This window comes from Cannabis sativa, chromosome 3 (assembly GCF_029168945.1).
Source record: "Cannabis sativa cultivar Pink pepper isolate KNU-18-1 chromosome 3, ASM2916894v1, whole genome shotgun sequence".
Taxonomy (NCBI): domain Eukaryota; kingdom Viridiplantae; phylum Streptophyta; class Magnoliopsida; order Rosales; family Cannabaceae; genus Cannabis; species Cannabis sativa.
The window spans coordinates 17,254,082-17,270,773 of NC_083603.1; the positions used below are offsets into that span (position 1 = coordinate 17,254,082).

At 35.0% G+C, this 16,692-nt stretch overlaps 2 protein-coding genes across 2 annotated transcripts; one reads left to right on the forward strand and one right to left on the reverse strand.

Annotated features, from left to right (window-relative positions):
• The first annotated feature begins 249 nt into the window (after window positions 1-249).
• Window positions 250-3,107, forward strand: LOC115711413 (ras-related protein RABC2a). The gene is made up of 6 exons (XM_030639748.2): window positions 250-718; window positions 1,100-1,168; window positions 1,504-1,569; window positions 2,202-2,323; window positions 2,476-2,604; window positions 2,691-3,107. Exons 1-6 carry the CDS (start codon window positions 580-582, stop codon window positions 2,832-2,834), a joined length of 669 nt encoding a protein of 222 aa, XP_030495608.2. The 5' UTR covers window positions 250-579; the 3' UTR covers window positions 2,835-3,107.
• A 4,457-nt stretch (window positions 3,108-7,564) lies between these two features.
• LOC115711685 (uncharacterized) lies at window positions 7,565-9,695 on the reverse strand. The gene is made up of 6 exons (XM_030640064.2): window positions 9,459-9,695; window positions 8,976-9,067; window positions 8,803-8,881; window positions 8,612-8,706; window positions 8,014-8,109; window positions 7,565-7,901 (listed from the first exon to the last, which is right to left on the reverse strand). Exons 1-6 carry the CDS (start codon window positions 9,628-9,630, stop codon window positions 7,812-7,814), a joined length of 624 nt encoding a protein of 207 aa, XP_030495924.2. The 5' UTR covers window positions 9,631-9,695; the 3' UTR covers window positions 7,565-7,811.
• Window positions 9,696-16,692: the final 6,997 nt, after the last annotated feature.

Consider the following 16,692-nt stretch of genomic DNA (forward strand, 5'->3'; position numbering starts at 1 on the left):
TATTAATGTATATTTACTATCAGAAAGTTAATTAAATAGTATTTTAGGAAAACTATAATAAATAACAAATTACTTTAATTCCCAAAGCACTTAAACAAAGTGAGAGGTTAATAATGTTTAAGAAAGAATCGATTCACGTCCTTCGATGTGGGACAGAGAAAGAAAGAAAGAAGTGGTTACTTTTCGAAACGGCATCGTATAAAAGCAAAGTAAAAGAAAAGAATAAATACGTTTGTTGTCAGCTGTTGTTGTTGGTTTTCATTAAAGTAGCCGTTTTTTCTTTAGCTTTTGCTTCTCTCTCTCATACACTAAAATATAGATTAAATGCCTTGTCCTTATTGGTAGCAGTGGTAATAGTATCTCTCTCTTCTTCTTCTTCAACTTCCTCTCTCTCATCCACGCTTATATACTTTTTAGGGACAGAGATAGAGATAGAGAGAAGCCCAGCTACAGAAAAGGATTACTCATCACAGGAGTCAGAGATAGAGAAAGAAAAGATTTTTCTTTCTTTTGCTAAGGGAGAAAGAAAACATTACCAATCCTAAAATAAAATAAAATAAAATAAAATAAAAATAAATTATGGGCTCTTCTTCAGGTCAGAGCCATAGCTACGATCTGTCGTTTAAGATCTTGTTGATCGGAGATTCTGGGGTTGGGAAAAGCAGCCTTCTTGTTAGCTTCATCTCCAACACATCAGATAATCTAGCTCCCACCATTGGTATTTATTTTATAAACATTTATATATATATACATATATTTATTATATATTGGTCTAACACAATCTTTGCCCTTCTGATTTTCTTGGGAAAATGTTAAGAGCTAACTTTTCTTAACCTTTAATGCTGTAATGGGTTGTCTCTTGATTGGAATTTTGAACTTTACTTTTGTCGGTTTCTATAAAATCAATGAGATTTGGCTTATGCCATTATATATAAACAGTTACTTATAAGATACTATGTTGTTGAGCTAGTCTTGGATCTATTATAAGATTCTTTGTTATATATTTATTTTTCTCGATTATAGAATGCTTAAAACATTGTTTTGTGTAATTTGAAAACTAATTGTTTGTTTAACTTATTTTTTTCTATTTTATTTGTAGGAGTTGATTTTAAGATCAAGCTGCTCACAGTAGATGGGAAGAAGTTGAAACTAACAATTTGGGACACTGGTAATCTAATTAATTTTCTCTATGTGTTTACTTACCTATAATCATGATCAATAATATCAATTAAACTGAGAAAAAAAAAAGGGAAATTTGCCTAAAATAATTAGCTGCCCACTTGCTTTTTTAACTGTTATATACTTTCATCATAGACCCCAGTTCTGAACTTAGAACTAATAAGTGGTCATCATGACATAGGTAAAGCTATGCAAACATGTAATCCCTATTGTGATTTTAATTTGTATTTTTGTTCTTAAATTATATATTAAAATGTAATGTTTATTTTAGTAAAAAAAAAAAACGTGTTTGCCATAATGAGTAAAGAACAAATGTATTTGTAGCTGGACAGGAAAGGTTCAGAACATTAACAAGTTCATATTACAGAGGAGCGCAGGGGATCATTCTAGGTAAGCTATTATATGTTTACATCATATAATTCTGAAAAATCATGTACAGAAGTCTGAAATATAAACATTAATAATTGTTAATGGCAAAAATATAATTTTTAAGTTTTATTATTATTATTATTATTATTATTATTATTATTATTATTATTATTATTATTATTCTAGTCCTTTTGCAAGTGCTGACTTTCTAATGGAGAAAGAAAATGAAGTGACTATCATGTTCTGTTGAGTGTTGAGCTGAGTGAATTACAAACATAGTTGCCTTATCTTTCGTATGCTAGAATACATAATGTGATTTTGACACTTGGATTAGCTTAGTTGTCATTCCCATGTTCAATTAAGCATTTTTTTTTTCTTTCTTTCTTTCTAGTAGATCTGAATCCAGAGATATAATATTTGAATATCAATGATTCTTACTCAAGATCTTGTAGATTGGGAAGAGACTATTTACCTTATATTAGTACATATTTGCATCCTATGTTTTCAACAATACTTATCTAATACCTTTTAATTTGAAATCATACATATTTAGTGTCTAGATCAATCATCAATATACCAATGTTTCAAATTTAATTACTTAACTATGGCTGTGGAGGATAACATAGACTCATTTTTTTTGGCTTTGATTGTAGTATATGATGTGACTCGACGAGAAACATTCACAAACTTATCAGATGTATGGGCTAAAGAAGTGGAACTGTACTCAACTAATCAGGACTGTGTCAAAATACTTGTTGGAAACAAAGTTGATAGAGTAAGTTTTTATAATCTATTATGCTGAATAATCTTGTCCCCAAAAAATTGGTTAAACTAAGAGTAATGTCACAATGGCATTCTTTTAACAATGCATTATTATCATACAAGAGGGAGTTGAGTTGTTGAGTAAACACCTTTGTGTCATGTCAGGAATCTGATAGAGCTGTAAGTAGAGATGAAGGAATAGCTTTAGCCAAAGAGCTTGGATCTATGTTTCTTGAGTGTAGTGCTAAAACCAGAGAAAATGTCGAGCAATGCTTCGAAGAGCTTGCATTAAAGGTAATCTTCATTGATAATCCTAGAATGCCTTGAATTTCTTTCTACACATAATAATAGCTTATGATGATAAATTTTATGATTAACAGATAATGGAGGTGCCTAGTCTATTGGAAGAAGGTTCTAATGCAGTAAAGAGAAACATGATATTAAAGCAGAAACAAGATCATCAAGCACCTCCTGGTGGTGGTGGTGGTGGGGGGGGTGGTGGTAGTGGTGGTTGTTGCTTGTAAAGAAACTGTTCTAGTGTGGAATTTAAAAAATCAAAGCTTTATTCGCAGAAGATCATGTATATGTATTTGTTTTTCTATATAATTTTTTATACTGGTGTTTTATTATCAAGTTAATGTATTAGTTGTAATATCATTATGGGAAATCTGGGGCTCATGACAACATATGTTAGCTTGTGTAAATGTGATTTGCTTATATTTTCTTTTTTCTTTTTCACCAAGTGTTGTGAAAAATCAACTTTATTTAAGTTTACATGTGCTTTTTTTACTTATTTATTGACGATGTTACAAGTGGGTATTTTTCTTTTCTTTAATAAATAAAAAAAAGAAGAAATGTTGCAAAACTAAACTCGAGTCGTAGGCTTTTAACACCTTAAAGCACTGGTGGAACCAGAAACTTTGGGGCAAAAATTTTAATGTACTTCCTTAAAGATTAAAGAGTGTTTCAGTATCTAAGTGAGTTTTTTATTTATTTTTTTTTCGTGTATGTTGTAATTATTTAAGATTATTTATAATTTTTTTTTTTTAAATTCTAAATAATTTACAATGTCTAAAATAAGGCTCACCCAACTTACAACACATAAAAAAAAAAGTGAATCATACGTACAACAAAATATTTAAACCTTATTTTTAGCATTGTAAAATATTAATTATTTTTAAAAAAATTTACAGGTAATTCTAAACAAGTTTAATTCTCTTGAATAGGAGATCAACCCAAATATTTTTTTATGGGGTGTATTATATATAGATTTATCTAAAATTTTAAATGCAATTATTATGTAACTCATTTTTAATGTATGAAACCTTTAATATATAAAAAAAAAAAATCTTCAATGTCTCTCCTCAAAATTAATATTGGAATCTTTGACACTTCAAAATTAAAATAATATAAAAAAAATTAAATAAATATGAGGAAGATAATATTGAAAATATTAACATTTTCGGTGGCGTTTGGTTAGAAAAAATAAATACATAAGAATAGGAACGTGTTAGAATTTGAAATAAGATATATGGGATTTTATCTCAAAACCAATTAGCAATGAGACGAGTAGTTCATTCATTTTATATATGGTAATTTATTTCCACATATTAGTAATGTGGAACTAACTCTAATACATCCTCCTCACGTTTGGACTTGAAAAGTGTGGGTATAACGAGCGACATTTAAGAGATCATAAGGTCGAATGTAACATTTGAAACAATCCCACAAGGCCAAATATCGAGAAATTTGTGGGTGTACACGTCGGGAAATTTGTGTATTTTGAAATAGGTCAAAGACTCCAACACTGAAAATTGGCACACATTGGCCGAAAAGTCCTAAATGGAGGTTAAAGGAGAGACAGCAAAAGTTTTTAAGTTTGGCTCAATGCTCTTTTATGGCTCGCTTTTTTAGATCGGGAGCACTTTGAACTCAAAATATATCACAAGCGGCTATGATACCATGTTAAGAACTTTGGAGAGACAGCAAAAGTTTTTAAGTTTGGCTCAATGCTCTTTTATGGTTCGCTTTTTTAGATCGGGAGCACTTTGAACTCAAAACATATCACAAGCGGCTATGATACCATGTTAAGAACTTTGGAGAGAAAAAGAGAGAATGATTTTCATTGATTTGAATAATGGTACAATAGTGGTATATATATACTACAAAGCCAGCTGAGAATACAATTGGAGAATGGAAATGGAATGAAATTAAATTTAAAACGCATATCGAAAATTGACAAACGAATTATTAAATTTGTTCTCATCTAGCATTGTAATGGCCTTTTCTTCTATTTTCAAATGGAATAGTCATTTCACCAAAATGATAGAAAAGTCATTCTATTGGAATGACATTCCAATCCTTTAAAAATAACCAAACAAAGGAATTGAATAAACATTTTCTTTTCTATTTCATTACTTCTAATCAAACGCTACCTTAAAACTAAAAAAGAATGATTATGTTTATCATTGCACTAAATTTATATGTATACATAAATAATATACCCCTAAATATTGGCACATTTTAAATATTTTAATCTCGTTTTTATTATAGTTATAGTGAAACTTCTTTACTTTTTTATCTTTTCTATATATTTTAGAATGTAAAAAATAAAGTTTAAACAATTTATCACACTCGTGCTCCTTTATTTTTAGCCGAGTAAAAGAAACTATTCTAAAATCTAAATTCGACAGTGTAAATTATTTATAATTTTAAAAAACTTTCTTGAGATTTACTCTAATGAACATCATCATAAAAATAGTAATTTACGGCTAAACTTCTCTCCTTGAACTTTGAAGTTTGGTGCGGTCAAATTCTTAGACTGAAAAAATTATGACTAAACTCCCCAACCTCTACAATCGTTTTAGTCAGCACTCATTCCGTTAGTTTTTGGTTGTTAAGTGCTATATAGACCTGTCATTGTGTACACAAGTGTATATGTGGTGAAATATTATTGAGCCACTTAATATTAAATTAATAATTAAAAATAAATTAAAATATTTAAAAAAAAAATTAATAATTAGAATAAAAAATTAAATTTTAAAATTAAAAAAAATTAAAAAAAATATATGTTATTTCTCTTTTTTCTTTTTTTCTTTACTTTTTTCTCATTTTTCTTTTTTCTTTTTCTTCGTTCTGCTTCTTCTTCTTCACACTACCCAGAAAACCATCCCCAAAAAACCCACCGCCAACCAACCCCCACCCTAAAACCCAGCACCACTTCGAAAAAATTGAGAAAACATCACCACCTCAAGCCCCCACCGAAACCACCACCTCAACCTATATTTCATATCTAAATCATACCCAAAAAAAATAATAAAAACCACATAAAAAAATTAACTATATAAAAAACTAAATCAAGGAAAAATACATCAAAGAATAAAACCATCAACAAAAACCACATAAAAAATCTCAAATCTAGGTTGCAAGTTGCGAGTTTAAAGAGAGAGGCTTGAGGGTGGTTCATATCTGATTGTTGTCGACAAAGAGAGCAAGAGAGAATGAGATGACGAGACCAACTGTGGTCTCGGATCCTTTCGCCAGGTAATGGAGAGAGAGTCGTGCAAGGGGAAGAGGGCCAGAGGGGTTTCGAGGCTATCAACATTTTGCGGTTCTTAGGGCTTTTGGGATTCTTGGGCTAGAAAGTTGTGTAGGTAGGGTTTTTTTAGGGTGCAGCATGAAGAAGAAGAAGAAGTAGAAGAAAAAAAGAAAAAGAAAAAAGAAAAATCAAAGAAAAAAATTTATTATCTTTTAATTTTTTAATTTTTTTTTCTTATTTTTAATTTAATTTTTTAATTATTAATATTAGGTATACCAATAAAAATTTGCCACGTGTAACTTCTATACACCTGGCAGACCATTTTGGCTCTTAACAAACTAAAATGGACGGAAGGAGTGTTGACCAAAACGATTGTGGACGATGAGAAGTTTTGCCATAATTTTTCCAGTCTAGGGATTTGATCATGCCAAATGTCAAAGTTCAGGAAATTTGACCACAAATTACCCTCATAAAAAAAAATAATTGGAACCAAAATATTTAAATTATGTTAATTTAAAAATGTGATGCACCATAAATATATGCACACACAAAATTGAGAGGCTAAAGGAATTTAAATTTTGGGGCCTTATATAAATAATTTAAGAATTATTAAACTAATAATTACTTTGGTGTACTAGTAAAATTTTTTAGGGCTCGTTTCGAACGACGTATTAGGTCGTATTGTATTGTATTGTATTTTATGCAATATTATGTAAAACTATATGATATTAACTTTTATGGATACCAAAATATATAATATTTTAGTATAAATTAAAGTTTAACATAATATTATATAAAAATATGATATATAATCAAATTCAATATAATACAATACAATACAATACGACCTAATACGACCTAAAGTTCTTATAAATCCAAAGTTCAATCTTCTATAAACACACATTTAATATTTATATAAGAAAAAAAGAGTAAAGTTTAATTAACCTCAATCTTTAAAACAACACTTTCAACCACTATGCTAAACCCTATTTTAATATATATTTCTCATTATTTAATATTTTATCTATATACTAATAAATTAATATATTTTTTTTACAATTTTAGAGTCCTGAACATTTAGAATTCCAAGACGCAAGCCTTGCTCGCCTCATCTCAAGGTCAGCCCTAGTCCCTTCATAGGTCCACCTATGCCTTAATGGATGTCTCATATTGTTGTTATTAACATTATTGAGTTGGTTCTACAAAATTTAATTTAATTTAAATATAAATATGTAAAATTTAATATTTATTTTCTAGTATTAGAAATTTTAAGGTTCTTTTAACATTTCTCTTAACTTAATGGTAGTATTACCTTTACTCACAAGGATTAGATCCCAAATTTAAATCTAAGTTGAAACCATAGAAAAAAAACTTAAAAAATTTGTGTTTCATAAATCTTTTAATGAACTAAGGTGGTATTTAGTTAGAGGTAATGAAGTGGAATGGAAAAAAAATAATTTTCATTCTATTCTTTTGTTTGACTGAATTTAAAACCATTGGAATACCATTCCGATAGAATGTCCTTTTCATCATTTTGGTAGTATGGTTGAACTTTATTTTGTTAAATGCTTTTTTTATTTTTATTTTGTGTTAAGTCACTCTTGACATCAATCTGTGATTATTAACTTGATCAAAGTTTCATTTTATAAAGTGCCGCTTTAAAACTCTACTAAGATCAAGTTAAGATTAACGCATTAAGACATTTCAAAACTTGAGTTACTAAACCGAGATATCACTTCATATGGATTAAAATGCTTCAAATGGGGGAACCTATATGCTCTCTTCCTATTGATTCCAAAACTTCAAACCAAATAAATAGCAAAAGCAAAAAGAAAGAAAAAGTGCCTCATCATGTTCAATGGTTAATGAAACTGATTGCTAACCAAACTAACTACATAGGGGTCGCACAGATAGTGCTCCTGTATCAGAACAAAACGTAGATCTTTTGAGCAATGAAATTCTATTAGCAGTGTTGTGCACTAGCCACAGCTGCAGCAGCAGCTTCCAAAATTCTCCTAGCTTCTGTGTCCGGCTCAGGTAACTCACTCGGGATCTGACAAGAAAGATCATTAATCAGGAACATAAAAATGGATTGGTCGATCATTGAAATGCAAAGAATAGCTAAAAAGAAGACTGTAAATGTAAAGAGAGATACATGCACAGACCTTTCCGTACAAGTTTGGCATAGTAGGTGACGCTCCAGAAGCCAGCAATAATCTTACAATATCATCATGCTCGCCTCTGGCTGCATGATGAAGAGGCTGAAAAAGAAAATATAAAAACAATGAGCACTGTAGAGTGAATTTTGTAGAGGAAGTAACATGGAAAATTAGACTAACCCTTTGTTTGGTGGAGTGGATTGAAGGAGGGATGGATTAAGGGGTTTGGAATGAGTCAATCCATCCTTAGGTTGCTTTTGTTTGGTAAGAAGGAAAGGGAGCAAATGATGGAAATTGCTATGGATTGTCAATCTCTTGGGACCAAATGATCCTCACACATATGGGTGGATTGATGAAAAAAATTGAGAACTTATTTTTAAAATAATTATATGGCTAATTTTTTTAGTATTGCTATTTATTGTAAATAATAAAAAAATACCACTTCTTTCTTTCCTTCCTATTATACCAAACAAAACTAAAGAAAGATCAAACCTATCCTCACTTGGTACTTTTCCATACCTCTTACATAATCTATCTTTTTCTATTTCCATCCTTCTTACCAAACAAAGGATAAGAAAGACTTAAAATTGATTTAGCTACTTACTGTATCACCCTCTGCATCAACTGATTCTAACATCCTCTTTAAGCAGTCTGCATTGTTTGCTCGGCTGAGTAGAAATTGGACTATTTCAGTGAACCCTGCAAAAATATCCATTGAAGCACATAAGTTACAATCAATATGGAAAGCTCTCAACAGAAAAGATTATCATTTATCAATTATAATGGCAAACCTACCGCTGGCACAGGCATCATGTAGGGGAATAGCCCCATCTTCATCTTTAGCCTCCAAGTTAGCTCCCCTTTCTATGAGTAACTACAAGGACACAACTACTCTACTCAGTATAATAAATCTAAAATTCAACAAAATGAAGATAAAAAAGAATAAATGAATAAACTGTTTAACTGACCTGAACACAGGGCAAATGCCCATAGAGACAACAAAGATGAAGAGCACTGTCCCCGTCTTCTACCGGTTGATCAATGCTTCCTTCTAAGTTATCTGCGTATAGGTAAAAGAAGAAAAATAAAACTTCTTCTCCATTCAAAAGTCCAAACACCATAATCATTTAAATGTATTATGTGATAGGTTTTCCCAGAGAAAAAGGTATAGCTTTACAGGATCATATAGACAAATTTTGTTTAAAATCTCAAAATTCAGGTTGTATTAAGCCAAAATTAAACTTTGAGACCATAGAGTAGAAAACCCTAGGTTCGATTCTGGAAGGTTGAGACTAAGAAAAGGAATGGCTTTTATGTTTGTTCGTTGGTGTTTTTGGTGGGTTGAAGCAAAACAAATGAAGTTGGGCAATGAAAATGCAGAAAAAATTGGAATCATAAATAAAAAATGATAAAAAAGTGATATTAAAGTTGAGGAAAAGAGAAGAAAGTACCAAGAGCGAGACGGAAGGCGTCGACGTTGCCGAGCTGAGCAGCGGAGGCGAGGGCACGGAGGTGAGGAGGCGTGTCCAAGTCAAGCTCACCCAAATCTTCGTCGAAAAGAGCATTGTCATCTTCAAAGTCATCTTCTTCCTCTAGACCATTACGCCTCCCTGGAACCGCCATTTTTTCAATTCTCCTCTATCTTTCTCTCTCACCTTAGGGGTTTTTGGTTTTTCGGTGGACTGACAAAACTAATTTTCTTTAATGCATAATGTTTCTCATAACGTAGTGTCGTTTATCATAAATTATGTCGTTTCTTATATTATTGATGTCCTCTTTCAATTGAATTAAAAAAGTGAAAATTACATAATTATGGAATTTGATAAGAAAATTATAAAGATATGATGTTGCCCAAAGTTTTTTCTAATATACGTGGCGGTCTCAGCATAGGACACATGGCGAATTAAGACCTATTACATGGAGATGAGCAAAGTACTTAATCAAATCCCCTCTTAAGGTACCAACAACTAATTCAAGAGTAGGCTCCCGAACGTGGGAAGGGCAACCCTGCATCCCTTCTGGGAGGTGAAGGGCGTATGAACCCTTCTGGGCTAGCAAAACTAGAGATGAATTGTCACCTCGCATTTAATACGGCATGAGGGAAGCGTCTGGGAACACCCATAAGAGGGCATGTCAGACGTTATAAACCCGTCTTTTAACAATTACACAATAATTAAGGGTGCCAATGACAGCTCCATTATGAAGAATCACATCAATCAAGAAGGGATGAAGGCTAACCTCACCTAAAACCTAGGCAACCTACTACGTAGGTTGTGCATGTCCTATTTTATACATTTGGGAACTTGTGTGCGCCCGAAGATGGCACTTAAAGACAATTAAGACATTTCTTCTTCCTACCAATTGCTATAAATACCCCTCAACAAAATTAATAGGGGAATCGGAAAAAAGAACACAGAATATTCTCTGTAAGAAACACCCACCTATTAATAACAGAGACTCGTGGACTACGGCTCATTAATGCCCGAACCACGTAAAAATATATGCATTAATTCTCCCTAAGCTATCATTATTACATTAAATATTTGGTTGCCAAAAATCTCGATTAACATTTTGGGGCTTTCATTGAGAGTTGTTGGAAGCTTTGTTCGAAGAACGACGATAGAAGATTTAAGGTACAATGGTGGAAACTAGAAACTATACACGTCAGCCTCGTCCCCCCCCCCCCCCCAAGATCCCCAGTTGACAGGGGACGAAGAAGCAGCCTCACGAGTAAACTTAGATATAGAAGAGCAAGATGAGACACATGACGAGGAATACGAAGAAAATCAAGAAGGGTATGATGCTTATGACGATGGCAGTTATACCAAACTACTAGCCCTAAAGAAAAAGGCAGTTGATCATGAGGTCGAGCTAGCTGCACAAAAGGAAAAAAATTGGAGGATGCAACAGATGATGGTCGTCATGCAGAAAGCTATGAAAACGGCCGGAATCCACGTACATCCAAAGGTCGTGCCTCCGGGTCCAGGAGAAACACAAGAAGAGTCCTCGCCAAGTACCCAAAAGCATAAAAATAGGGAACGAAGCCTTATACGACATCCCACAGAAGGGAATCCTAAGAAAATCCTGCGTCTTTCCGAGAAGAATAAAAAGGCTCAGGATCCGCGAAAAGTCTACTCTAATTTCCCAAAAGGGAAAGGTCCGCAGAGAGGCAGGCTTCCTAGAGAGAGCACTGGCTCTTAGGACCGAGAGGACCAAAAAAGCGTGTCAGTGCATCAGGAGCCTGGGGAAAGAGGCAGAAAAAGTCGCAAGCACCCCCCTACCGACCTAAGACAAAAGCTTAATAAAAAACATGGTGACCTTAGGAAGCACTTAGAGAAAAAGAAGCAAACAATACCAGTGTCGGAGGGTGCCCTAAGCGAAGGGATCCTAGCTGAATTAGCAATCCTCCGAAAAGACAGTGCTAGGGTCTCGTGAAGGCAAAAAGGGATATGACTCGGAGTCCGACTGTGATGACTGGGAGCCCTGGGTCAGGAACATCCTAGAGGCAGAACTCCCTAAATATTTCAAAATGCCTAAAATGGCAATATACACAAGAGATACGGACCCCATCGACCATCTGTCCCGATTCTATAGAGTAATGACAGTCATGAGAGTCAGTAATGACGCAAAGTGCTTATGTTTCCCATTAACATTGGGTGGATCCGCTGAAGAATGATTCAAGAAGTTAAAACCAGGATCCGTGAATTGTTAGAACAAGTTGCAGGTCAACTTTCGACGACAGTTTGTGGCAGTAAGAAAAATTAACCTCGAAGTAAGTGTCCTGACAACCATAAAACAACTACTAATGGAAACCTTTAAGAAATTCATAAAGAGGTCCAAAGAGGAGGCTTCAAAAATCAAAAAAGTCGACGATGGATAATAGCTGGCACTGCTCCAAGCTAGGATTTGGACCGGAACTCCTTTTTGGAATGAGCTGCAGCAAGAAGGAACAACAAGCCTCCAGGACGTTTAGAAGAGGGTCCAGAAGTACATTAACTTGGAAGAGGCACAAATAGTGACTTACGGTGGATATTACTCAACCGGAGTTTTAGGATACACGATGGGGACGCAACTTCCTGGAGCTGCCCTCCATGTCATCCCACAAACAAGCGGAATACAATTTTCAGCCACTCCAGGATACACTCAAAATCTCGCCCTTGCTCCGACTCAGTCGCACTTAGGGCCACCAGCAAACAATCCCTCCGGGATGAACGCGCAGCTCCCAGCTCCGTTTGCACCAGCCACGAGCATGGCAGGAGCGCCCCAAAGTTCCCAGAGTAAGAGGTCTTCCAAAGGTAGTATGCGACTTGAGGACAAGAGGCAAAGGAGACTATCACAATGACATAGGTCACACCACTAACGAGTGCAAAAATTTGGAAGATGAAATTGAAAGTGTAATTCGATTGGGCCACCTGTACGAGTGGATCAAAAACAAATTGCCACATCTGAACCCAGGTCAAACTGGAGTCCCAGTACCTTAAGGAGGACCCACAACAACACTAGAGGGGCAGGTGCCTCTCGGAGGAATGCTGCATCAGCAGGCACCCAGACAACCTCCCTGAACGAATGGAAGGGTCGCCATGATTTTAGGAGGTCCTCACATAGGGGGAACCACTAGAAATGAGATGAAGTGTTACGCCAGGGCTCTGGAACATGCCAGTGAGATATGGGAAGTCACTCAACTTCCGGCTCAAAGGCCGAGACTTATGGATCAACCTATCACCTTCATTGAGGAAGCTGCAAAGCCAGTACGCTTTCCGCATCAAGACCCCTTGGTCATCGAGACTCCAATCGTAAACAAGGTTGTGGAAAGAATAATGGTGGACAACAAAAGCTCAGTGAACTTATTATTCAAAGATGCTTTCACAACCATTGGACTCACTGACAGATTTCTCTCCCTCAACGTGTTCATAGCTCACGAGATTTAACGAGACCACCCTCGTCCCTATGGAAAAGGTTAGGATCCCAGTCACCTTATATCCAAACTGTTGGGTTTTATGCCCTAAATAAAACCCATTACAATCTGATTAGTTATCAATTTAAGAGATTTGAAGTGGTTTATGTTAACATGTATTTTTCATGTTTATGGTGTAATATATATATTTAATATATGCACAAAATCAGTTAAGTCTAGAACATATATTTATTCACAATTACAGTATTATCAACACAGTGGAATGTGATTGTGATTATATGATTCAAAAGACTAAGTCCCTGTTTCATCATTGTTTTGGATTTACACTGATGTGATAATCAGCGATGAAGTATACTTTCACTTGGAGTAAGTGTTATGTTCTTTCCAGGACATCGGTAAAGTATACTAGTTTCGAATGCATGGAGTATACATTGGATTGGACCGATATTGAACTTGGTCAAGATATTATAAACTTACCGTTGTATCTTTTCAAGTCAATATCACTAGTTGATCTTAGATTAAAAGAATCTAAATCCTGATATGCTTAGGCTCAATCTCAGCAATGCTATTCATGTTCTTTGATTTATTAGTTAAGCCTACTTTTGAGTCAGGGTGATACGTATATTTTGGGAACATGATAGTATGACTGAGTGGGAGCGCTGAACATAAATATGGAATCTATAGCTTCTACTGGTGTATAGAAGTCAATTGATGATTCCCTTCGAGCTTAGCTAAATAGAAGTAAATGGATGAGCTCTTGTTTCAGTGACTATATCTTAGATCACTAAAACATCATTTACAGGTAGCTAAGTGTTTTAAGGGGCCAAATACATTGAGGGGTGAAAACGGTAAATTTTATCCCATCTCGATGTAAATCATCTATATAGAGGATCTTTGATCATATTAAGATCATAATGATGGTTAAATGAGATAGCATATCTATGTCGTGGAACATATAGAATGCTCTATATAAGTCTGAGAGTGCAATTCCAAGTTCTAAGAGTGGATTCAACAAGGAATTAATAAGTTAGGGAATTTCCTTGGTAAAGTCGGTTCGACTTATTGGAAGCTCAGCAATATAGATCCATAGTCCCCATTTTAGTTGAGACCATACTGTTTGTAAGACTCAATAATTGATTTATGATTAATTAATTATAATTCTAAAAGTTAGACTATGTCTAATTTATGAATTTTCACTAAGCAAGGGTGAAATTGTAAAGAAAAGAGATTCTAGGTTTATTTATTAATTAAGAGACTCTATATGTCTAATTAATAATTATATTAAATGACAATATTATTTAATAATCTATTTTAGTTATTAAATAATTAGTTTTGGCATTTAAATGGTCAGAATTGGAAAATTGGCATTTTTGGGAAAATAGAAATAAAATTGTGGAAACTGCAAAATCCAAGTGAGGCCCAATAACACCCATGACCGGCCACTTGTATGTGCATTTTCCAATTATTATTTTCAATTTTTTAATGCCAATTAATTACTAACCTAAACCTAGCAGTTATCTATAAATGGAAAGTGATGGCTCACACCAAATAAGGCAGTTAAGCAATTACTCAGTAATTCAGGAAACTGCCTCTTTCAGAAAATTGAGCCTTCCCTTTTTCTCTATATATAGCCGCCCATCTCCTTCTTCTTGAACACACAAGAGAGATACAATTTCGAAATCCTAGTGAGAGAGTAGTGCCCACACACAGCAAACAATACCTCAATCATAGTTTGGAAGACTGTGAAGGATCAAATCCAAGAGAAGGACATTCGGACTCAGATCTTGATTATACTCTGCATCAAAAAGGATTCAAGGGTTAGAGATCTGAGTGGAAGGAGACATATTATTCCACTGCACCCAATGTAAGGTTTCTCATACTTTATATGTGTTTACTTATTATCGTTTTAGAAGTTCATACTTAGGTTGTTAATCAACATACTTGTGAGTAGATCTAAGATCCTGGTAAAATAATTCCAACACAGACAACCCGCAAAGTACGTTCAAATATTGCACCTTCGTGGTTGTAGATTGTCCCACTGCTTATAACGCCATCTTAGATCGGCCGACCCTAGTTGACTTTAGAGTAATCACGTCAATTCGTCACTTGTACCTTAAGTTTCCTACCCAGGAGGCGGGAATAGAAACAGTTTGGGGTAACCAGGGGAGGTGAGACCGTGTTATAACACTGCGGTACACTTGTCCGTCTTGGCAATCTAAGGGACTAGACTAGCATCTACGGTGGGGCAAGACGAATTAGACCCTGGCATTGGTTTTGAGGCGGGGTTAGAACCGATGGAGGATATTGAAGAGGTGAGGGTATGCAATCAAGATCCATCTAAAGTTATTCGCCTGGGCAAGAGCCTTGACCCGAAGGATCGGAGTAAAATCATTGACACCATAAAGGCATCAGCAGACATATTTGCATGGTGTCATGGGGACATGATCGGGATAAGCCCTCACATAATCACTCACGTCTTGAATGTTCACCCGAACATGCCTCCAGTGCAACAAAAAAGGCATCCGCTAGATTTAGTGAAGGTTGATGCCCTTGAGAAGGAAGTGGACAAAATGCTATCAAACATCTTTATTTGCGACGTATATTATCCAGAATGGTTGGAAAACCCAATTCTAGTGCCCAAACCAAATGGGAGATGGCGAATAAGCATAGACTTCACCGACCTTAACAAATCCTATCCAAAGGATTATTTTCCCATTGCCCAAGATCGACCAAATGGTAGATGCCACCTCAAGGTTTGAGTTATTATCTTTCATGGATGCATTTTCAGGGTACAACCAAATCAAGATGCACGTCGCAGACCAAGAGTTTACCAGCTTCAGGACCGACAAGGGGGTATACAGTTATTTAGTCATGCCCTTTGGACTGAAAAATGTTGGAGCCGCCTATCAGTGCATGGTCAACTGAATGTTCAAAGGCGTCTTGGGGCGTAACATGGAGGTGTACGTGGACGATATGCTAGTCAAATCTAAAACAAGCATGGGCCATGCAGACGAACTCGCATAATTCTTTCAAGTAGTCAGGAAGTACGGGATGAAACTCAATCCCAAAAAATGTATTTTTTGCCTTAAGTTGGGGAAATTTCTGGGATTCATAGTAAGCCAGCGCAGAATAGAGGTGAACCTAGAAAGGATATATGCCTTGTTAAGTATTCCCTCCCCGAGGAGACACAAGGATGTGCAAAGCTTAACTAGGAAGGTTTTTGCCCTGAGTCGCTTCATCTCCCACTCAACCAATAAGTGCATCCCATTCTTCAACATTTTGAAAAAATGCTAAAAGTTTAAGTGGACTGAAGACTGTGAGGAGGCATTTAAGAAGCTGAAAGAGCACATGGCCCAACCACCAGTGTTGTCAAAACCCATTCACGGAGAAGACTTATATTTATATCTAGCTGTCTTCAAGAATGCGTTTAGTACAGCTTTGGTCCAAGAAGAAGGAAAGGTCCAACACCCAGTGTATTACGTCAGCAAATGCATGATAGGGGTAGAAATTAGGTACCCTCTAATTGAAAAACTAGCTTTCTTTCTCTTGATTGCATCGAGAAAGCTGAGGCCATATTTTCAAGCGCACCCCATCAAAGTATTTACAAACCATCCACTTCGACAAGTCTTACAGAAACCTGAAGCCTCAGGGAGACTCCTTAAGTGGGCCATGAAGTTAAGCCAATTTGACATACAATACATTCCACACATATTGATTAAGGGCCAGGTGCTTGTAGATTTTAACGTAGAGTGCAATGAAATTGAGGCTAA

What these genes read in the sequence shown, in the direction of transcription:
- LOC115711413 (XM_030639748.2), top strand. Translation starts at nt 580, where the DNA reads ATGGGCTCTTCTTCAGGTCAGAGCCATAGCTACGATCTGTCGTTTAAG. An exon ending in AGCGCAGGGGATCATTCTAG is followed by an intron (nt 1,570 to 2,201) that starts GTAAGCTATTAT and finishes CTTTGATTGTAG; the next exon opens with TATATGATGTGACTCGACGA. An exon ending in TCGAAGAGCTTGCATTAAAG is followed by an intron (nt 2,605 to 2,690) that starts GTAATCTTCATT and finishes TATGATTAACAG; the next exon opens with ATAATGGAGGTGCCTAGTCT.
- LOC115711685 (XM_030640064.2), bottom strand. Translation starts at nt 9,630, where the DNA reads ATGGCGGTTCCAGGGAGGCGTAATGGTCTAGAGGAAGAAGATGACTTT. An exon ending in ACATGATGCCTGTGCCAGCG is followed by an intron (nt 8,707 to 8,802) that starts GTAGGTTTGCCA and finishes ATATTTTTGCAG; the next exon opens with GGTTCACTGAAATAGTCCAA. An exon ending in TGCCAAACTTGTACGGAAAG is followed by an intron (nt 7,902 to 8,013) that starts GTCTGTGCATGT and finishes CTTTCTTGTCAG; the next exon opens with ATCCCGAGTGAGTTACCTGA.